Below are 22,494 nucleotides of genomic sequence, written 5' to 3' on the forward strand. Positions count from 1 at the left end.
TTTTTCTACTATTTTATTTTCTTATGCCAAATAAGCACACGTCACACACCTTTGACTCGAACGTCATGGCGACTGTAAACAAATTTAAGATATAATGAACTTGCTACATATAATCTATAGTTTTTTCACCCGAAAATGTTATAAAAAAGGCTGACGAAAGTTTTTTGTGTTTACTCGCGAATGTTGACGCCCTAAATTTCTCGGAGCTTTCCTTCCGCGAAAGTTTGTTTCTCGAAATAGTGTGTTCTTGTTTAATATGCTACAATTTGTATTTATACATCTATACAGTATAGCTGGTTTACAATTCGACTCCTAATTTGTAAGTACATTGACTTTCATCAATATATTTACAAATGCAGGTTTTCGAACTCTTCCGAGTATTGGATTATTAGTTTTTTCAGATGTTTTAAATCCAGGTAGTTCCATTGAAGTTTCGTTTGTTGAAGTTTTAAATGATTTCAAAAGACATTGCGAGATGTGATGCCTACAATAAATCAATCAATCAATCAATAATAATTTGCACTTTAATAAAAGTACAACAAAATTTGATAAAGTCTTTTAAGTGTACTTATTTTGATGATAATTTTGGGCAAGTAAAGTTGTGTTCTGTAAAAGTCAGTGAAATTCCATCCTTGTCATCGCTCATGTTGTTTTTATTTTTCAGCAATTTCAAACTTAGTTGTTCTTATCAAAAAAAGAATTAAATTACAGGTTGATTTTTTTATGAAAATAAAACATCAGAGTTAAGTCGGAGAAAACATAACATAAAATTACAATTACGGAGATTCAAAAATGTGATTTATTTTAGGTATGTCATGAGCATCCTTGAATCTAATTTCTTTTCTTAACGACTTATCTCTAAACCTTTGGGTAGGGAGGGAATTTTGCAGTAGAAATCTCACTTTACAATTTTTGATGCGATATTTTAGGCATCGCTATAAATGTGGCATAGAAATGGTATTTCGTTGCTAATTTACGCGATTGTAAACACGCTACGCAGATTTTTGTTATATTTTGTCGCGAAAAAATACCTCATTGATTGGTGTTTGCGGCGGAGTTTAATATTTCTTTATAGATGCAAAGTCTCAATAAGTATTACTTGTTGCTGACGTCAGCATATCCATATCGGCTCAGAATATTAGGCATTTCACGTTTTTTTCTTTTGAAATATCAGAAGGACTATCGGTGATTTCGACCGAGATCATTTGACAACACCCTAACAGACTAGTAGCCAGCCAGATGTCCTACTATTAAGTTGGAACATTTTAATCATTGCCAAGTCAAATTCCGGTTTTACTCCAAATTTAAGCGATCGGGAACTTAGTTGATCACTTAACTAATGCGGATGCAAATTTTACACGGTAGAGAATCAACACAAAATGAATCGATTCACGCCAATTTTAAGGGTCGTTAAGTTTCGGTATTGAAGCATGGAGAATAGTACATTGCACAATATAATGTTTCTTTATGTATATATAAAAATTTACAATGTCTAAACGAAACACAAGCACTTATTAAATGACAAAGGTTAAACCGAATGCAAAAAATTGCTAGAAAATTCTTCAGAAATGCACTTTTGGAAAAGAAAAGTTTACTTTTGGCTTCCTTTGTCAAAAAAGACACACTGTGTGTGTGTAACGTGTAATTGAATAACACAAATAAAAACTAACATTTTAATTGAATTAACACGGGATTAAGAGTACTCCTGCTGAAACTCAGCACGGTACGCAATCCTGATTAGGACATTCCTTGCCGCTGCAGGAAGTATCACAGCAAACAACTGGTGGTTGTGGCGCCACGGTGTATGTTTTAGGGTTAGGTAGTGGGACATTGGGCATGGTTGGTCCAGGTGGGAAGTTCATTTGTATATGCCGGTTTGTACAGCAAGAAGTGTCACAGCCAGGCAAACAAATAATGGTGCATGTCTCACATGGATATGGTAGGACAGGAAGTTGTTGGTTTTTGTATGCTATGAAAAAGAAAGTGTAAATCCTTGCAATGTGTTGGTAAAAACACTGCATCCACTCTCCATTTAGCATGCATTAATGAAATTATTTTTAAAACGTTGATATATGTATGAATATTAGTTAATTTGGTCTTATCTTCCATTCGGGTTTGGAATCAAAGTGTCAAACTCACAACAATCTTTCCTACAGCCAGAGCCACAACTTGAAGAAGTGCATGTTGGTGGACAAGGTGGTGGTGGTGGGGCACACACTGGTGGACAAGGAGGTGGGCATGGAACTGGACATGGTGGGGGTGGAGGTGGTGGTGGAGGCGGTGGAGGCGGTGGAGGCGGAGGTGGTGGTGGTGGAGGAGGAGGAGGAGGAGGAGGTGGTGGTGGTGGTGGTGGTGGTGGCGGCGGCGGCGGCGGCGGTGGAGGAGGTGGTGGTGGTGGTGGACAGGGAACACATGCAGGTGGAGGTGGTGGACATGGTGGAGGGCACGGTGGAGGACAACATGGTGGCTGTGGATTAATTAAGGTAGTGGTTGCGCCAAATGGCTCGGAGCAGCAATCTGCAGAGCAGGCGGGTGCACATAAAGCATTACAATTTGTACCACATGGCGGTGGCTGGTTCTCTGGTTCTTTGGCTTCAACAGGTGGTGGGTTTGGTTTTTGTCCGCCTAAAAGTTGAAAATTGGTAATTTTTAAGTATTGTAACTGGCGTGAGCATGCATGATGGACGTGGAATGAATGCAGTGTGGCATAAAAAATACAAAAACAGAGTCATGCGTGTTTGTGTGTAAGAAAAAGTGAAAATTAAGGACGAAAAAATACCTGTCGCTTTAAGTAAGGTTTCCACAGCTGTATTTGCCTTTACTAGATTGTCTAAAGATAGAGTGAAGACACATGAACATGTATGCAAACAAAAATAACTATATATATAAAAAAAGATAAGGAATTTTACTCACTTATACTCTCGTCTAAAAGTTTTTTCAAATCTTGTTGGTCACCTAAATTTTAAAATCATTAGATAAAGTTAATTGTCAAGAAATTATTCCCATTGAACACATAAAATTGATGGCAACCAAGAAATTGCCTGATAAAAACACCTACCATCATCTTTAGCTTCAGTAGGTGGAGGAGCAGCTCCAGCAGCAGGGGCAGGAAGCATGCCAGGTACTGCAGGTGTTTGAGCAGGTGTAGCAGGTGTTTTTCCAGGAGCTGGTGAAGCACCAGTGGATGCAACAGAGCTTTTTGGAGGTGTTTGTCCAGGTTTTGGTGTTGGTGCTGGCGATGTAGAACCTCCTGCAGCAGGTGTGGCGGGTTGGTTACCTTGGGCTTGATCATCAGTAGAATCAGAATTGTCATCACCACCCTGTGCATTGTCTCCAGCGTCATTATCTTGAGGCTGTGCTGTACTGTCATCGGTTGGTGCCATGTTAACATGATCTTCTGGTTCAGGAGCTATTTACATATATAAACATATTAGTAACCTTTGTGTGCGAATCTATATGAATTTAAGAGATTTATTGTTTATACTGGAGTTTAAACGCAAATACCTTCTCCGTCAACGTCGCTGGTTTCTGAAGCATCAACTTCAGAATCATCCGATTCCCCTGCCAATTTCTTTTTCTTATCATCTTTGCCTTTAGATTTGGAATCTTTTACATTCTTCGGTTTAAATTTCAAGATATCCTTCTCTTTCTTTTCTTTCGCTTTGGTAGAAGGTTCGACAACATCGTCATCATTGTCATCATCGTCCAATTCAAATTTTTTGTCATCTTTTAAATCTTCATCCTCGGAATCCTCTTCTTCTTTCATATATTTTGTTTTCTTTCCAGTGTCACCTGAAAAAAAAAATGTTTTCTATTTTTGCATGATCCTAGCTGTGTTTTCTTAAATAAATTTGAATGAACTATTCGTGGCTGGCATATTTAAAGTAATTCTATCAGTGGTGTATTAATTTCCAGTGAAGGGGGAAAGATGGCGTAACCTCCCCCCAAACAATATCAAGCACAAAAACGTCCACTTTATTTATTGGTATAGCCAGCTACTTCATCTTTTTCAAAGCAATGGTATACTGTAAATTTATAAACTTATGGAGTGCGTTTTAGCTTTTTTAGGAGATTAAAATCTGTTATTCACAAAGAAGGGTCAATAAATTTGCAATTTTGAACAGACGTACGTAATCACGCCTTTGTCTCTACCTATTCAGGACTATCTGTATTCAAAATCAAAGCTTGGAGGAAAGATCAAAGTAAGCCAAGACAATTTATAGATTTTGTAAATAATTAAATCGTTCCTAATATCATTACTTCGAAAGTGGAGGCGCCAAATTTGTATAGTATTAACTTGTTTACTAAAGAATGGCATCATAACTGAATAAAACATTGTCCCCTTAGCGTTAAGTTAATAAAAAGGTTAAAAAAGTTCTTTTGGTTCTGACAAATGGTAACTTTGGTTACTTACCAATAGCTTGCTTACTCACTTCTTCGACTGCAGTATCAATGGCTTCGCCTAAATCTTTCTTCGTTTCCTCAACAGCCTGTCCATATAAAGCACGGGCAGCCGCGGCAGGATCGTTTAAGTAAGGACTTGAAACTTCTTTCGGTTTCTTTTCTTTTCCTTTTACCGTTTCTGTTTTCTTACTCGTGGAGTGTTTTTTTGGATTGTGTTTACCTAAAAAAACGTTTGAAAGCGTTTTTTTTAGTTATGCATTTTAGCTACAATTTGGAAGAAAATCACACAGTTTTATTGAATACTAATTCGTACCTTTTATAGATTTTCCATCTGATGATTCAAATAGAGCGATAAACGCGAGTATCACAATACTAGCACGAAGTAGTTTCATTCTAAGACAAAACCATGAACCAAAATAAGTAAGATATACCAATGCAACGTCTCTTTACAAAGTCTTGAAGTAAAAGGGAATACGGTGCTACCTGACGCTCTAAAATTTACTTTCTCTACGGCTGGATATTTAAAGTCCTAATAATATATTTTCATAAATTCTGGAGTAGTAAAAGTATTCAGCAGGCGAGTCAGCGCTTCACTGTTTGCTACAGTTAGCAATTAAAAACAATGGAACTACACGGAAGCACACAGTTGATCAAGCGATTAAACATTCATGCAGAAAACTACTCATTTTCGGTATGATTATAAATTAGCTTTGATCTCTTCTGCATCCATTGTAACTTGTTTTACGTACAATTTTAGAGAACAAAAGAGATTTTTTAGTACAAGATAAACGATTTTGTTCAATCTTCTTCGTTTACGAAATGTTTCCATCAGCGTTTGCGTCGCAGTGTCAAGTTTATTGCTTGACGTAAAGAAAGAAGGAAATAAACACACTGTGAAATGCGAAACAATATTCTTTACATTTGTGAAAACAATGTATTTGTGCAAACATTGTGTGCAAGTAAAACATATAGTCCGAGAAGAATTGAGTACCTTGGCGTTGGGCATAAGTAATTCTTTTATGGAAAGTTTTTCTAACAATACAAGTAAATAGTTTCAACTGGTCTGCCATCAAGAAAACGCTTAAATGTGCTATTTTAGGCCGTGTTCTCAATGTAAGGAGAGAGACGTAGTTAAATACATAGCTTATATATATTTGTTAATATTGAAAACCAAATGCATCACTGGAAAGCTCTTAGAAAAGTAGATAAGGGTTAGCTTGGAGGAAAGGCGTTAGCTACTTCATAGACATTGTCAAAATTTTCAAAACTTTACTAGATAAAGAACATTTACGGTGCAAAAGGTGAAAACACAGCCAACATTTTGCCTGCAAACTTGAGTGAAAGTCAAAATTATGCCATCGTTACCGAATTAAACTATATTTTATTTTTTAAGAGATATCAGATTGCTTAAAACCTGTAACTTGATATAAGCAGTTTAACAAAGCCGAGCAATAAAATCTTTTTCTTCATGGCAAAAACATATACTGTATGTTATAAATATGTATTTACACGTGTCTAATCTTGGAGGATCTCTAACTTTGCGCCCACAAACTCCTAATTTCCTTCCAGTTTATTAATGTTATATTTATATATTTATTAGTGTATTATATTTTTGGTTTTATGGTAGTTTCAAGTAATGGCCATTGAATTGAAAAAACGGGCCGTTACACTCTATTATCTACCATGATATCTCTGGCCTTGTCGATATTGCTTTTTTGATTCGTTTTTGTGAAACAATTCTTACCTTAAGGGTAGAAATATTTTTCGGACTTTTAACTTAACGGTTCAAAAAATGATTTTGTAGGCAGGTAAATTCTGCGACATTTTAGAAAATGACAAAGTTTCCGTAGGCCATAAATCCCAAGTTACTAATCTCTTATAAAAATACAGAGACTCTGTCTGTTTGTAACAGGCAGAGTGGATGTCTTCATTTTCCTTTGATGTTGCCGAAAAAGTTATGTCTAATTTGTTAAATTTTGTGACGTTAGAGCGCGACGAAAATAACACTACTTTAACGTCAATATCCTATATTAAATTAATGAAGCCATTACAGTGCACCTAAAATTTTGAGGCCAAATAACTTGGAAACGAGTTGGTGAAGTCAATGTTTTTTCACCGCGTGGGTAACTAGGGACCACCTGGGACCAATTTGGGTAATTTTCCAAACCTGGTTACCTAATCCGTTTCGGAATGGGCGGGTTGATGACGTCATCAAAAAAACCTCTAAACCCCAGTATCTCTGCAACCGTTTGTCAAAAGTACATGATCCTATACATTTTCTTGATCATCGTTTCAAGGTCTATACGATGAAGGTAACAGAGATATAAATTTCTGAATTTTTTTTTTCGCGTTTAACGGGCCGTCACATAAATAGATCTTATTTTTGGCGCTCGGTTTGAGCACACAATCCAATCTTATAAATCAACCAAAACATGGTCTTGAAAATCTGTCGATGCAAGAAAAAGAACTTGTACAGGAACATGAAATAGAGTTCATAAGATAAACAATTATTAATACGCTATAATAAATACAACATTTTTTCTCATTATAACTGTATGTTATATTAAAAATAAACAACACAACTTTATAAAACACATTTAAATTAATGTCTGCACCTTTCAAGAATCAATTATATGTATTAAATTTTGATTAGCTAAAGTTGACAAAGTTGACAAATGTATGCTGGCTAGCTAGCGATGAAATTTAACTCCATTTCTTTTGTCATTAGAAAATTCATTACTTAAGATAATTAGCCGATGTTTTCCTATACACAAACAACTGTCCGATCAAATTTAACAAAATGAATCTTGTATTGTCTACAACTTTTGAATGCAACAATATCTCCGTGATGCAACATTGAAGTTTGACAAATTGAATTCTACATAAAACAGTTCTGCGGTGAATTCATTCCGGAACGGTTCTAGGACAACTTCCTCTGAACAATTGCCCAACGCTTATCTGTCCTGGATAATTGGTCTCGGAAAATCCCCAACTAGAACATCTTTTACTCGTAATAATAAACGACCCTTGGGTAATATCGACCTGGATAACTATTCATTTGTACGTCTTGATAACAAGTAAGCATTGAATGCCTACTTTTTAGCGCGAAAGTAAGCATCAGTGGACCTATAAAAATAATTGATCGGTTCGTAGTTGGCCTGCTGAGCATTAAGCATTATGATTTTATGTTGGTATGTATCAGTCTGGAGAGGTCGCGTGATCAAGTTCCATTCGAATCGTCATCTTTGCAGCAAAGGTTCACTAATACTTACGAAAATATTAAACAAAAGAATTGTTAAAACAATAAAAATTTTAATCGTGTAAAAGCTTGTGATTTTTTTCATTTATTTTATTAGCAAAAAGATTAAACTTGGAAGAGATTTATTTCGCAGATAAGCGAATGACCAGGTGCGAAGTTTTCCAGATGTTATCTGATAAGTATTTGTCATAAAGGAACTGTCGTAGGTTAAAGAGAAGAAATTGTCCACAAAGAATTAGAGATTCAGGATGCATGGATTGTCTTGGGTAATTATTCAGACAAAATTCTAAATTCAGGTTAATCAAGGGCCTATTATTTAGGGAAAAACCTTTAGGTGGGAATTGTCGAGTTGGTCCAAGGGACAAAAACATAAACAAATTATGAAAGTTTTGAAAAATAATTCTGTGTTTGTATACACTGCTTTTATGATGATAAAACAGTATCATATTTAGATTGTTTTTTAAAGCGAATAAGAGCCATTTAAAACTCCTTGAAAACAAATATAAATACATACTTCAGAACACTTAAAAGTTGACAAAAAATTGTTGTAGTTGGTATTGGCAATAAAATGACCAAAAAATAAAAATAAAAGAATATTTGCAAGAATAATAGGTAGTAAGGTAGTTTTGTTCACAACACAACAACAACTAAAAATTCTCGTACTAATGCACTAGACTGTTACCGTTCGGTTATTTATTAGTTTTACTGGTAAAAACAGGGAACAGAAAACAGTTTCCTATTTAGTTCTGCTGGCTTAAAAGCCAATTCCACGATAAGCGAATATATAGCAATTCTCCAAAATTCCAGCACATTTAACCACAACGCAGTACGAAAAGGGTTACACCTGCTCTTGGTTATACATTTTCTTGTTGTTTTGTTTCACCATTAGAAAATTGTTTCCTTAAAATTTATAAGAAATACCTTTGTGCGTCACATGGTGACTTTTAATAACTCCTTTTTAAATAATTAAACAGCTACCTTAAAGAGACAATGATTAAATAGCAACCCAGTGTCAATTTAGTTGGTGCCAAGAAAAGTATTCTTTCTCCTTTTTTACTAATTCTTCTCCCTTTTTTGGATTAGCCTTTATCAAAACATTCGCCATTCGCATTTTCATTAAATATTGGACACAGATTTAGTTTTAAATGCCTGGATACTAAAACAGTCAAATGCTAATATATTCATTCCTGAACTAACATTATATTGAACCATGAGTTCATTGAACTTGTTCGGAAGTTATTATATAATCACCAATTTTACAACATAGAATTAGCATCATAAAATTTTTAGAGTTTTTTATACTGAACTGGTTTAAGTATTTTATTTGTACAGTTGTGTTGAAAGTTGTATGTAATAAATAAAAGTTAGCTGTTGCAGGTTATTTAGAATATATAAGAATTGAATTCAAATGTTAAATCAGGATATTTAATTATTTCAGTTTTACCGTATTCCTTCGTTTTTGAGCTTCAAGTTTTAAGACTTTTCAGGTTGTTGGAAACCCTTGGTTACTAAATGGCGGATATCTTCCAGAATTTAAGTTATAAACATACAGTAACAAAATGTCCACATTTGAATAAATTTCGGTATGTGGTACACGTAGTTATGGAAACTAGGAATTTTAACGTGTTGCCCCATTTCAGATAGTTAACAACAGATTTGGTTTTAAAAGTAGAAAAAAATTCACAGTCAGGAAGTCCTTCCATTTTATCAAGGAAAATCACTGATAATGTAATTTGCAAACAAATAAAAATTTATTTTTTTTGGTAAATAATTAATAGATACTGTGATTTCTTACTTTTCTCATTGTAGTACAACAATTCCTTATATATTCCAAAGTGATAAGTATCCAAAAAAATATATATATATCACTTTTCAACGATGAAAGATCATTATCAAGCCTAAGAACCGTTGTCAAAATATTTTGGCTATTAATATTCTCCCACAAAATCTTATCTTTGTATTCTTTGCAATTTGCCAGATAAAGTAAGAAGTGAAAAACAAGACAGAAGTATTAGTAAATTCGTCTGATTGGTAAGAAGTTTGTACGCATAGAAATTAGATGCATGGATTTTACTTTTACCATTTCTCAATGTTGCAATCAAAGGAATGGTTATAAAGGAATTGAAAGTGAATTTACTTCGAAGCTATCTGTTTAGTGAAAATCGTATCACGTGGGATTAAAATTGGTTATAATTTCTCAGAGTACAAAAATATGGCAAATGAATCAATTTTAATTGGTTTGATTGTAAGTAGAACCATTTTTCTTGTTTACAACAACGGTATTGTGTTATCTCTATAAATAGTGTTGACACTTTATTTTTAGTTCTTAACCCTAATAGCAAACGCGAACGCAGCTCTCACGTTAGGAGAGCTGATGAGGTTGAGCGACAGGTTGAAAGCAGAATGTTTTAAGAAGCATGCACAAGCACAAAGGAATAATGGTACGTTTGTTACGAATCAGTAATTATTAAATTTCATAAGAATTGTCATTTTAATAATGAAGCATATCTGGTCGTTGTTGTTAGCAAAATAAAAATCAGGAAAAATGGAATTTCATAGTAAAAAAAGGTCATGTTTTATGTATAAGAGATATTCTAACGGTTTGAATACCCCTTTCTTCATTTTGTTTATTAAAGAAATATAGCTTTAGATTCTACGTGACGAGTATAATCTATCATTTAGGAAATGTGATATTTAAAGTTCTTATTTTAATGCGAATAAAACTTTTTTATTTCCTGTGTTTAGTTGGTTGCGCAACCTCTTTTGATAGTTTCTTTGGATGCTGGCCTCCAACACCAAAAAATTCCACCGCGAAGGGACCGTGCAATAACCTTCTTTTTGATGAACGTGGTAGGCGAATATTTAAGTATTTTTAATAATTTTTATTTTTATGGTTCTACCATTTAAAATTAAACACATATATTTAAGATATGGTTGATAGAAAATGTGATGTTAATGGAAAATGGGAAACAGTAGATTACGCTCTAAAATGCAAACCGTTATCGCGCGAGGAAAGCGAAAGACGAAGAAAAGCATTTCTTATAGGACATAAAGTCTCAACAGCAGAGGTGAACACACTTTTTTCTAACCAAGAAGTTAATTTTAGCGCCAGATAAACACATGAATTGCGCGGGAAAAATATATTTCTCCATGTTTACTTATAATTTTTCTATTCTCTAAATCTTTTAGATTTGCCTTCATTTTTTTTAGAAGCCTCCTATTTTATTTGTTTTAAGACTGATGCAGAACACCAGAAGCCATCGCGTGCCTAAACCTTTTAAACACGTTTTTTTAGGAGATTGATAGAGTCAAAAAATTTTATGACGTACACCGACTGTTATTATGGACAATACGATCTCTGGATGCCATCGTCTGCATCGTGAGTGTCGCACTTATCCTCTGGTTAATGTAAGTCAGCATTGCAGTTTGGTATTTTTAACCATTAGCGTGTTTCAATAATATTTCATGGGATGCTATTTCACCTTTTTTCTACGTCTTTAGTCCGCTAAAAAACAGTCGGTTTCTGCTTCATCTTTTCCTTATCATTGCCATCATGTTACATGACATTCTCCAGTTGGTTCTATTGTTTCCAGAGGTAACACCGGTAAGAATTTTAACGCAATACAAGCAGAAGCAGAAAAACTTTAAAATAACCCACACGTGCTAAATTACCAATTTTTTTTCGACAGTTTTGACTTACTGCAACGGGATAAAAAGAATTGACCACACTTGTCCATGAATTTGTTTGTGAACATTTTTAAGATGTAAGCCAATGTACTTGCACAGTAGATTTAGTAAAGTTTTTCAACAAAGAACTGAAATTATGTGATATAGTCAACCCATAGGACATAATTATCTAAAAGATTTGCAGTTCCATCATGACATCAATCCTCTGCATCTTTTGAACAATCATTGATTAAGGAGCTTGTTTTAAACTAACCACCTGTCTTGATAGATTTACTATATCATAAAATATGTTTTCAGTTCTATACTATATTTGTTATCATGAAAGTGTCGTATATTTTGATTTTTAATTTCTTTTCTCTGACTTTTTTTTTTAGTTCGCATGTACGATTATAGGATTCTTCGTGGACTACACACTTCAAGTGACTGTGTTTATGATGTTTTGCCAAGGGTTGTATCAATTTCGGCAGTTCTATTTTGTTTTTATCACAAAAAAAAGATTACCGGCGTATATAGCATTCGCTTACAGTAAGAATTTAACACTTCAGTTGTTGGTGTTATTGTTGTTTCTACCTCCATGTTGTTATGTTTATTGTTGTTGTTGTTCTCACACATAAGCACTTAGCGAGACATTCATGCATATTTTTGAATACTTAGTGGTACACGTTTACTTAGTGGGACTTGCTGTTGTTGTTGTTGTTGTTGTTGTTGTTGTTGTTGTTGTTGTTATTGTTGTTGTTGTTGATTTGTGTTTATGTTCTTAAATAAACTTATTCTTTTTCAGTAACTCCACTGATTATTGTTTTTGGTATTTACGTACCATTGATACTCAACGATCCACCAATCAAAGATTATATAATGTAAGTGATTTTTTCTTTATTACAGTGTTTCCATGTTTCCAAATTTGTACAAAACGTAAAGACTTTTAACGAGATTTTTAATGCGGTGTTGATACAAAACTGAGAAGGAGTGACGAGTATTTAAACTTTCTTGTCAATAATGTAAAAAATGAGGGGATTTGTAAACTCTAGGAAAAGTACCTTCATTTTAAAAGTTAGAAACACAACTAATAAATAAATAACACATGTTAAATTTTATACAATTTTCCATGAACATGTATCGATTATTCGAACCGACTGAAAAATCGTTAAACTTTATGGTATTTTAAATATGTTTTAGGAATAATGCAGAATCAGAAAATTAGAAGGTGTTTAGTTTTGATGGTTTAAGGAGTTTGTAGGAGTTTTAAGGAGTTCAGAAGAGGCATAACAGACCTTCATTTGAGGTTTATAACAAGATGATACTACGAATCTTTTTTGTTCCATTTCAGATGCTATCAATTCATGGATCCCAGAAAGTTTTTTTTGGTTATTTATGGACCAATCATATTCCTTCTTATCGTAAATATTTGTCTTATTTTTGTTATTTTTGGTATGACTCCTTTAATTTATTTCCCCTTGGTGTGTGTTTGCCTAATCTTGGCTATGATTTGATATGGCTTTTGAATTATTGAATTCTAATCATTAAAATCGCAACATCTTTGCAATGTTGCTGGATGCTTATAAAGTCCTAAGGCAATAAAAATTAAATCATATTTTGTTCTTTCTGAGTCATTTGAATGCGTACGCTATTTTAGATAGAGCAACATCTAGCTAAAAAATATGGCCAGACATATCAGCTTTTGTAATACAGAAAATGATTTAGTTTATAATGTTACATTTCTTTCGGTTATTTTTAGGTTAATATTGGTATTCTCGCATTTCTCATGAAGCTAATTATTTCAAAACTTAAAACAGACAGAACGTCAGAGCTGTTGAAAATGAAGTATGTTTACTCCGGAAGTCTACCTTTTTGCGAATATTTACCCTTTTCGCGAAATGCTTAAATTGCCACATTTGCGGAAATATGTTTTTTGATAATTTCATTATTCGCAAAATTAAATTCTCGCGAAATTCGTTTTTTTTTTCAATCTTTGGCTTTTAATAAAATTTGGAGATACTATTGTTTTTGGTTTTTTACCAATCTTTTACTCGCTTGCACGTTGCTTGTTAGCAGAAAAAAAATTTTCTTTTGTTGTGCAGCTGTAGAAGCGTAGAGTGCAGTCATCAGTCAGTGACTTCTACGCAGATCCTGAAAGCCCTTGCGTCAATGACAGAGATGATGATTCTCCCGATGAATCTGATTAAGAAAGACGAAATGCTCCCGACCTATTTAATAAACAGTCTTTAAATTGCGCTCAGAATAAAAACATTGAGCATGAAAATATGTAACAGTAATTCGTCTTTCGCGAAAATAAATTATTGCTAATTTTGAAAAATTTCAATATTTTGATTCGCGAAATCTCAAAATTTAATACTCGCGAAAATTAAATTTTGCGAAATTTCTTCATTTAAGGTACACAAAAGTTGAAATAAACATAAATGATGTTTGTTTTAACTTGAAACTAAGAAAATTAGGGTTAACTAATTATTTTGTAACCATTTAAGAAAGTACCTCACCCGCATAACTTACTTAGCTTGTGTTATGTCTGACGCTAATCGAACAAAAATCATTCCTATCTTTCCTGGCGTTAGCATTTTTGACTTTTTGAAGTGCTCGAACATTTGACAGTTGATTTTGGTGACTGGTGCTTGAGGAAATTCAAAGCAATATATTTTTTATATTTTAAACTACATTTATTTACTTCACGTAGTCCACCAATTGAGGCGCCAAAAATATAAAAATATAAGATATAAAAAAATGCATTATAAACAAACACTTTTTCGTCTATAACCACAAAAACTACATACAAGCTACACTGAGATAAATAGATTTATATTTATAGTTTTAGAAAAAATATTTTACTATTACAGGTTCAATTAACCTGCCAGTTATAATAATCCATACAGTCAGGTGACTACGCCTCCCTCAGTAATAAAGAAACGCATTTTCCCTTTGTTTCTACGCCATCCCTTTACCTACACAACTTCTCACTTCTACGTATGATATCCTGAATCCTCCACTGGAAAGTACGTTCTAAAAATAAAAACGTAATATGCCACGTCAATTTTTAGTTTCCAAATCTTTTTTTTACAGTTCTGTTCAAAAAAATAAAAAAAACTAAGGGCCACGGTTGTCCACTTAAAAGCTATTAAGGGAAGTCTGCTTGCCAGAATTTTTTGCCCCAACATGCCTTTCCCCAGGGTTTGTACAATTTTTATAATTACTTTAGAAAAGCAGCACGAGGACTCATCATATTACTTATGTTATTGGGATTATTTTATGGGCTGAGCATTTATGGCACAGGTTTATATGATTGGTGGCACTTGACACGCATAGTTTTGGTGACTACTCAGGTAAAGTATATGAATATTCTTTTGCTATTTGCGTACTCTGAACCTTTATTTAATAATTATTTAAATCCTTGTTCCAAGGATAGTTTGCCTTTGGCTGTTATCACGGATTCTGATAGCTAATTAGGTTTCCAAGTAGTGGAGAACTAGCTTATTGAGTCAAAAGTTTACGATCAATTTTTTTCACCCCTACTTATTTATTTTGTCACCTTCTCAAAACTACGTCACTTAAGGTCAACAAAGCTTGGGCCGATAACACAATCAGATAAGAACCCTCGATTGAAAGCTTGTAATAATCTGCTGTGGAGGAAAAGAACTGTTTCAGAACAAAGCATGCTAGTTATCATAAAACATGTGACAAGAAAAAGAAGAAGGAGCTCTACTTGCTTCTTGAAGCAAAAAAAAATTCGAGGAGCACATATTTGTAAACTAATGAATTTCTTTATTTTCATAGGGTCTCCTGATTTGTGGAAGTCAGGTGTTTATCAGCAAACAGGTGCAAAAAGCCTTGAAGCGAAGAGTGAATAGATTCCTGGTGAATAGGAAGGTATTAAGGAAAAATAAACCTGATAAATTATGTTTGATAAAAACGTTCAAGTAGTTTTTACATTGAGTAACGTTGAATTTCTCGTTTTTAGATCTGCAAAAGCAAAGCTCCTTGTCATAAAGGAGGACAAAGCGGTTCATTTAATGGCTACGACAATGCAAAACGAACATCCACAGCCTCTACACTAACATTGGTCAGTCTTTGCAAAGGTGGTTGGAGAAAGAAGAAGAAAACAGAAGAAAAAAAGCGCAGAAGCGAGGATTTTAATTACATCCCAAATCCAGTGACCTCTACAAGCATTGCTAAGAGTGAGATAATGGCTGATGTAACATCAGCTGTGGAGGTCGAGGCGCAAATCATCAGCAGCCACCAAGCTGTGTACTTGCATGTGGTAGAAAGTGGCGTAAATGAAGATGACAGGAAACATACAGATGTTCAAGCCGAAAAATGTCATGTTAACGAAGGGTTCGAGTTGGAAGAAAAAAACATCAATGAAGGCGATTATCAAAACACTAAAGTGTCGGATGAAGAAAATGTTGCAAAAAGTGAAAATGGTGGACCACCCGACGGAGTTTGAATGACGATCTATACGAAACAAAACAGACATAGTTGGTCCATAAGAAAAATAATATGGTACAATTTGAACGTTAAAAGCTGGTATATATCTGTAAATTATTGCGAAGAATGAATATTTATACTCAAATTGAAAACATTTGTTGCGAAATGCAACTTTGAATAAATGTATTATTCTTTGTCAAAAAACTATACAGTAGACGTCCGTTAATTCGAACACGCAAGGAACTAAATTATTTGTTCGAATTAACGAATGTTCGGATAATCGGAAGTTCAGAAAAAACAAGAATTTTAATAAACGCTTAAAGGTTTTATGCTAATATAAGTTTATTACGACTTTACTACAACTTTTATAAAAATCTTTTACCGTTGTTTGCTTGGTGATGGGCAAGACCTCTAAATTCCTTGTAAACTTCATTTTATTGGAAATGCCAATTTAATTGATAAATTGAAAGAAATTTTGCCACCAGTGATGCAATGAAAAAAATTAAAACCTTTTTTCTTATTTTCCCATAGGATTTTATTTATCCAGACACAAAATTTCGAATTAACGAGCATAATGCAGCCTTGGGACTAAAAAATTGTTCGAATTAGCGATATGTTCGAATTAGTGGAGTTCGAATTAAGGAGCTCAAAATATAAGACTTTATTAAACCAAACACAAGGGACTTGGCAATTTGTTCGAAATAACAGAAAGTCCGAATTAAGTGGCATTCGAATTAATGAACGTCTACTGTAATGTCATTATCATGTGATATTGTGTTTTTTTTGAATAACAATGGTATATCGATCTGAACTGATTTAAACTGAATAAGATGCAATGTTAATTTTTAATTCAAACAGCGATTCTGGTTCTGTGGACATGCCAAAAAACCTTCAATAACGTGAACGTCCAAAGTCTATGAAAATACTATTAATTCCCATTAAAAAAAAACCTTTCAAACAAATTTTCTTTATAAGCGCAAGACATGATTTTTAAGATGTTATATTTTTGTTTCAGTTAAATAAAAAACTTTGGGTAAGTTGAAATTTGGTAATTTTGTCCATAAATCTGTCAAAAATCAAATGTTACTATAACTTGAACACTCCATAAATCGAATTATTTTTTAGCCTCTTGGAGTTTCGAGTTTCGGAAGTATACTGCATTGAGAGCACCTTCTCGCACAATATTGAGCAAACAGGCTACTAAGTGTTTCTGTGTCTCTATGTATTTCAGATATTACCAACCGCAACATGATAAATCTCTACTTTTGGGCCGATCTGTCTACCGAAGAGAGGTTGATTCCGCGCATGGAGACAGCGTGTTTAACTAACGATGAAATTTAAATGGAGAAAATTATCTCACAATATATATACATTCATTTAGTATAAATGCTTAATAAATTACTTTTTAATTACGTAACAGTGAACACTTTTTATGATTTTTATCCATAAATCTTAATCAGGGAGAATCTGTAAGATATGCGCTGTTAAATATGTTTTGTTTCTTGTGGAGTGGTGTAGGAGTAACATGCTTCCATAGTGAGAGTAATTTTGTCAATATTACAAATGATACGAGAGCTTATTAACCCCAAATAACCTTTTTTATATATAAGAAATCTCTCTAAACTTTGCTCAGTTCTGATACGTGTTAATCCATGTTTTCGTACTCGACCTTGTATGTCGGTTATTAGCATCCTGGGTTTGCAACTGTTACATCATCAAAAAGTTAAAATCTCCCTTCACTTGCTTTCATTCACAAGGTTCTAATTGTTTAATTGAAATTTGAAATAGACCGGTTTGAGATTTGAAATTGATTAGTTACGGATAAATAACATGGTGATCACTACTAAAACGGCTTTACTATAGTAGTTTTTAGCTGTAGAACTGTCTCATGCCCTACATTGACTTGATTCCTTATTCTGATTGTTGCAACACACCATCACCAAACATATGTCACTAGACAGTAACAGAATTATTTTCAAACTGACTTGAGAAGCAGGCAAGATACAAAAGCAGGATTGAAAAGAGAAAGTTGTTCACGTTGAACATTTAAGTTTACTCTGCAAACAGATCGGCCAAAACGCTGTGATTTGGTGTTTACATCCACGACAGAACAAAATCATGACTGATAGTGGGTTTTCAATACAGGCATATTCTGCTCTTAGGCGTCACGTTGAACAGGCCGAAAAACAAAAAAGATTGTGACCAGTTCTTAGAGAAAGGTTTATGTATGAAAATATATATGACGTTTTATTAGCAGCTTTCGAGATTGGTCGCTTTTGAATACAGGTTGGCCAGCGGTTTTAGTTTCTCGAAGTCAACGTATATGACAACTATTTTCTTTTAAAGCTCTGTGGCTCTTAAACGTACAATCTTTTTGAAAATTTTCATTATTTAAAATCGAATTTAACAATTTAAGAATTACAAAACTAGAATGACAACACAACCCACTTGCACCAAATAAACAGCTTTTTTGGAGTAATTGTGGGTAGCTACATATTTTTGAAAAGAAAAACTCTGCTGGCTTTACTTCAATTCCATGGCTTTTGCATATGTGCATTTATTGTGTACTAGATTTTACTGTATTTCTACTGTGTAACAGCTTTTTCTTACTGACCTAAACAATCATATGTTTTCATTTTACAGTAGTACTTAAATATATCTTCATTGATAAGTGGTAGGTCGATTTTCATTTTCTATAAACCACCTACTTGTAGGATCTAAGCTACAATTAAACCTGTCATTTTATTTGCTTTGTCTTCGAGGCGTTTTACTAGACGAGGTTATTGCATAAACTTTCTATTTTTTTATCTGAAGTTCTTAAACATATTCAACAGAAATGGGCATCTATATCTGTTTTATTATGTGCATCGACTGGTTCTTAAGAAAGAAGAAGACAACAGGAATTTATGTGGACTTTCTCACAACTTTTTTAACGCAATTCAACTTTTGTTTTCAAAAAAAAAATGCGTTTTTAGACTTACTAAACTCTCGCCTCAAAGTTTAAAAGAAAAGAAATAACGCTTTGACGATTTGAACGATCGAAATAAACATAAAATTGTTTACTTCCATTCCGTAATGCGGGTGGAATATCATAGCATATTCAATATGTAACTTTGTCTACGGGTATATAATAATAGTTTAACAAAAACTCAATAATAACAGAAATGTTCCTGTAGCAAAAAAATCAAGATATCTTCTAAATTATCAAGGTTTATTCCAAACGTTGAAGTTTTATGATCGGTTACAGTAAACATTGTGTTAAATCGGATTAGGTTAAGATAAATGTGATGAATATATTTTACAATAACAATGCTAATCAAGAGAATATACTTCTTTCTAATTGGACATTATCCCGGAAGTCATTAACTCTGATATAACAGCATGTTATTTAGAAAGATGTGATAAACATATTATGTTTAATGTTTTTATTTTACTTTAAAATTTAAATTTATTCTTCTTTTTATGGTATAGCAGATTTATTAGGGATCTTCAATTTAAATTTTAGGTTTTGTTTAATTATTTAGTAAAATGCTGGTAGTTGGTAAAGAAACAATAGGAATTTCGTAGTGAGGAATTGAAAAGGAACATGGTAACAATATAAATTGCAACAAATGCAACAATAACAATGATAAAAGGAATGCTGTTATTTTCCAGTAATGGCATAGCGGAAATCATTATTTTTTTTTTAAATTAACATCCTATTATGAAATAAAAAAATCATTGTACAGGCGACATGTTGAATTGACTTGTTAAAAAGTAACAAGATGTCAAAGGTGAAGTTTGTCATTGGATGCTTCATCCTGCTTGTGAGTTGATATTATCAATTTAATTCAAAACTTTACATTCTATCCATATTTTACAATGCATTTATTTAAAAAAAATTTATAGCTAGTTGGGTGCGTTTTGAAATCATAAGGTTGGTTCATTCCAATAAGTAGATATGTTTAGCAAGTGGCTTTACCACAGATACGGTTCATTTATGTTACACCGAGGACGTTAAGTAGGTACTGGTAACTTATACCTAAAGTATACATTCAGAACACAGAAGCTGCATTGATAACAATGCTTCGAAATCGAAGTGGCTAACATGAAAAAAAACACGACTTGATACAAACATACATAGTAACGCTCAGCCAGCGGGTGCAAGCAACTTTAATAACTATCCTATCAGGGACTGGAAGAGAAATAGACAGTCTTCCATGTCTAAAAGTTGTGTTAATTTAAACGAGTATGTAGCCAATTTTCATCAGGGTTGTCAGGAGCACTACCAATTGGATAATTTATGAGGCTATTTTACTTGATAAAAGCTTTATCCTTTCCAATTGACGCTGTTTTGTAATGACAGTTAACAGGCACAATTACGAAGAGAAGATTTAGTTAATCTTTCCCCGCAGGAAATTGCGTACTTTTCTTACGTATTGCCATGTTTTCGAAAGTCTTGGCAAATATTATAAACAGTTGATAATGGCATATTACTTTATAATTTTTTGAAATAAATGTCCTACACTTAAGATTTAAGGTACGTTTTTCTTGTAGCAATCAGCTCCATAAGAGAAATGTGCTAATTCATTGGGAAGAGAAATAAAAAAGACAGATCGGTATTAGGCCTATTTATACACTAGCATATCAGATGATTCAAATTCCTGTTATGTAATAAACCTTCGTACTCTACCGAGAAACAAGTGCAATTTTATTTATTTTTTTATTTATTCAGGACAAATGGCATATATTAATTGGATCAATTAAATAAATTAGGAAGAACGACAAAAGAGGTTAAACCAAATTTAAAAAGTCATCTCCATTAAAACTTAGTATACAGTCCAGGAATGCAATTTGTGTTGCCTTGAAGTATATTTAACCGATTTTTCTTAACCTTGTTAGAGAAAAAATGGGAACATTTCATTCTGATCAGTGATTTTATTCTTCAACCTATTTTTCAGCTTAGCCTCTTTGTTTTTTAAATTAATTCGCAACAATTAACTTCTTCAGGATATCTATAAAAAACCTGAAATAAAACAACAAAAGTGATTTAACAAACAAAAGGTTAAATCAACATAACCATTACATTTATATCACTTTGAAAAAAAGTGGGATTAGTTATCTTTACACATAAATATTGTTTCCTTCTAATTGCTTAAATGACGAAACGGTGTAAGTACTGCCCCCGTATTTGATATCATTCCGATACATTTCGAAGAATTTAGTGTATGACAAAGAGGCCGCCAAAAAAGATTGGGTATACTACATTGATACTACATTCAGTATGAAGAATGTGTCTTTTTTTACCTCTATCTCCGTTTTTTAAAAGTTTAGCTTAGAGCTTTTTAATGGTAAAATAAATTACGTTCTTCAAAATATCCTCAGACCTGTGTATGGCTGGGTACACATTTGAGCTGAGTTGTTTCAAAAATTGAGGGAGGATCTCAATGTTGCTGTTAATGTTGTAGCGGTTTCTTCTAATGTGGCAATATGTTATAGTTGGATTTTCTTCAATTTGTTAATTTTTCTACTAGCCAAATTTCTTTTTTTGCTTCAGTTAAGGAGATTTTCACGAAGTGAATTAGACGGCGAACTCACCGGCGAATATATGTGATATATTTGTTCGCTTCGATGAAGACAGACACAATTTCTACTTTTTTGTGTCGAATTATTCCGCTGCAAACTTTTTACTAATCAGAACGCAATCTTCAGTGTTTATTCTTAGAGCAACTCGTTACTGGAAAGAATTCAAAATAACTGCCTTGTTATTGATACCCAAAAGCGTGTTTACATTCAGTATTTTAAATTCGTAGAAATCAAAAATCATATTTCGCAGCTAATTCGCCGCTGAATTCGTCATTTACAATTCCTTTCGTGAAAATTCCCTCTATATTTTTTTCTTTTAGATCTCAGTTCCTGTGCATAGTTTGGATAGACAAAACATTATTCAAGAAGTTTCAAAACTTATTAATACATTTAAAGCAAGATGTTTATCTCAGTACAATGTGCTAGACGAAGGTAATACCAAGCTAATACAGAATGTATCCTCATACATTCTTAATATAAACATACATAAAAGAATTTTCTTTTCTTACCAATGACCAATGAACATTCCCTTTTACTTCAGGAAGTTGTAAAAGAGATTTTGACCGGTTTTGGGGATGTTGGAGATCGACCCCACGCAACACCACCGCTATGATGCGTTGCAGCTCGTATTTTTTCTATACCGACGGTAAGAAGTGAAATAAATCTATATTATAATACCGTATACGTCTGTCATGCAAGATGGTATTGCAAGTAGCGGGAAGCACGCAATGCGGTATGAAAAGGACAGACGTACCTTTGGATTTTTGCACGGGCCATCCACTAGTACAAACAAATTTTTAAACACAGAGATTTATGTAACAGACTGGGTATCTTTATAAAATATTCGTATTTAAGAAGGTAATCATTTTCCTGTTTACATTGTAAATATATGTTATATATATTTACAGCATTCGTCACAAGAAAATGTAATGAAACTGGACATTGGGAAGATGTCAACCAAAGAGACTGTGTTTTCCTATCTTATGCAGATTCGAAAAAACGTAGAGCGGCTTTGCTTTTAAACGAAACTACAATTACAAGTGAAGTAAGTGTTTTTCGTTGATGGAACAAGAAACCTTTCTGGCTTAAAGGACTTTCATATCATAAATATTTCCTTGGTTAGCGCAAAAATGTTTCAGCATGAA

At 33.3% G+C, this 22,494-nt stretch overlaps 2 protein-coding genes across 3 annotated transcripts; one reads left to right on the forward strand and one right to left on the reverse strand.

The window, feature by feature from the left end:
* Positions 1-1,585: 1,585 nt before the first annotated feature.
* On the reverse strand, positions 1,586-5,025 carry LOC130622647 (uncharacterized). 2 transcript variants are annotated; one of them, XM_057438133.1, is made up of 8 exons: positions 4,888-5,025; positions 4,718-4,797; positions 4,415-4,624; positions 3,505-3,792; positions 3,059-3,409; positions 2,914-2,955; positions 2,780-2,830; positions 1,586-2,625 (listed from the first exon to the last, which is right to left on the reverse strand). In XM_057438133.1, exons 2-8 carry the CDS (start codon positions 4,794-4,796, stop codon positions 2,099-2,101), a joined length of 1,548 nt encoding a protein of 515 aa, XP_057294116.1. In that variant the 5' UTR covers position 4,797; positions 4,888-5,025; the 3' UTR covers positions 1,586-2,098. The 2 variants fall into 2 exon arrangements, with proteins under 2 accessions (XP_057294116.1, XP_057294117.1); XM_057438134.1 differs by having other exon boundaries at positions 4,718-5,022.
* A 3,930-nt stretch (positions 5,026-8,955) lies between these two features.
* Positions 8,956-15,966, forward strand: LOC130622648 (corticotropin-releasing factor receptor 2-like). The gene is made up of 13 exons (XM_057438135.1): positions 8,956-9,908; positions 9,987-10,104; positions 10,409-10,513; positions 10,592-10,731; positions 10,959-11,071; positions 11,165-11,267; positions 11,725-11,875; positions 12,132-12,207; positions 12,678-12,747; positions 13,086-13,171; positions 14,559-14,682; positions 15,134-15,226; positions 15,318-15,966. Exons 1-13 carry the CDS (start codon positions 9,876-9,878, stop codon positions 15,801-15,803), a joined length of 1,698 nt encoding a protein of 565 aa, XP_057294118.1. The 5' UTR covers positions 8,956-9,875; the 3' UTR covers positions 15,804-15,966.
* Positions 15,967-22,494: the final 6,528 nt, after the last annotated feature.

This window comes from Hydractinia symbiolongicarpus, chromosome 12 (genome assembly GCF_029227915.1).
Source record: "Hydractinia symbiolongicarpus strain clone_291-10 chromosome 12, HSymV2.1, whole genome shotgun sequence".
Lineage (NCBI taxonomy): Eukaryota > Metazoa > Cnidaria > Hydrozoa > Anthoathecata > Hydractiniidae > Hydractinia > Hydractinia symbiolongicarpus.

Excerpts from the sequence above, each read along its gene's own strand:
- LOC130622647 (XM_057438133.1), bottom strand. The coding sequence starts at position 4,796 with ATGAAACTACTTCGTGCTAGTATTGTGATACTCGCGTTTATCGCTCTA. Across the intron at positions 3,410-3,504 it reads CAGCGACGTTGACGGAGAAG|CTCCTGAACCAGAAGATCAT; the intron begins GTATTTGCGTTT and ends ATATGTAAATAG. Across the intron at positions 2,956-3,058 it reads TACTGAAGCTAAAGATGATG|GTGACCAACAAGATTTGAAA; the intron begins GTAGGTGTTTTT and ends TTTAAAATTTAG.
- LOC130622648 (XM_057438135.1), top strand. The coding sequence starts at position 9,876 with ATGGCAAATGAATCAATTTTAATTGGTTTGATT. Across the intron at positions 9,909-9,986 it reads CAATTTTAATTGGTTTGATT|TTCTTAACCCTAATAGCAAA; the intron begins GTAAGTAGAACC and ends CTTTATTTTTAG. Across the intron at positions 11,268-11,724 it reads TGTTTCCAGAGGTAACACCG|TTCGCATGTACGATTATAGG; the intron begins GTAAGAATTTTA and ends TTTTTTTTTTAG.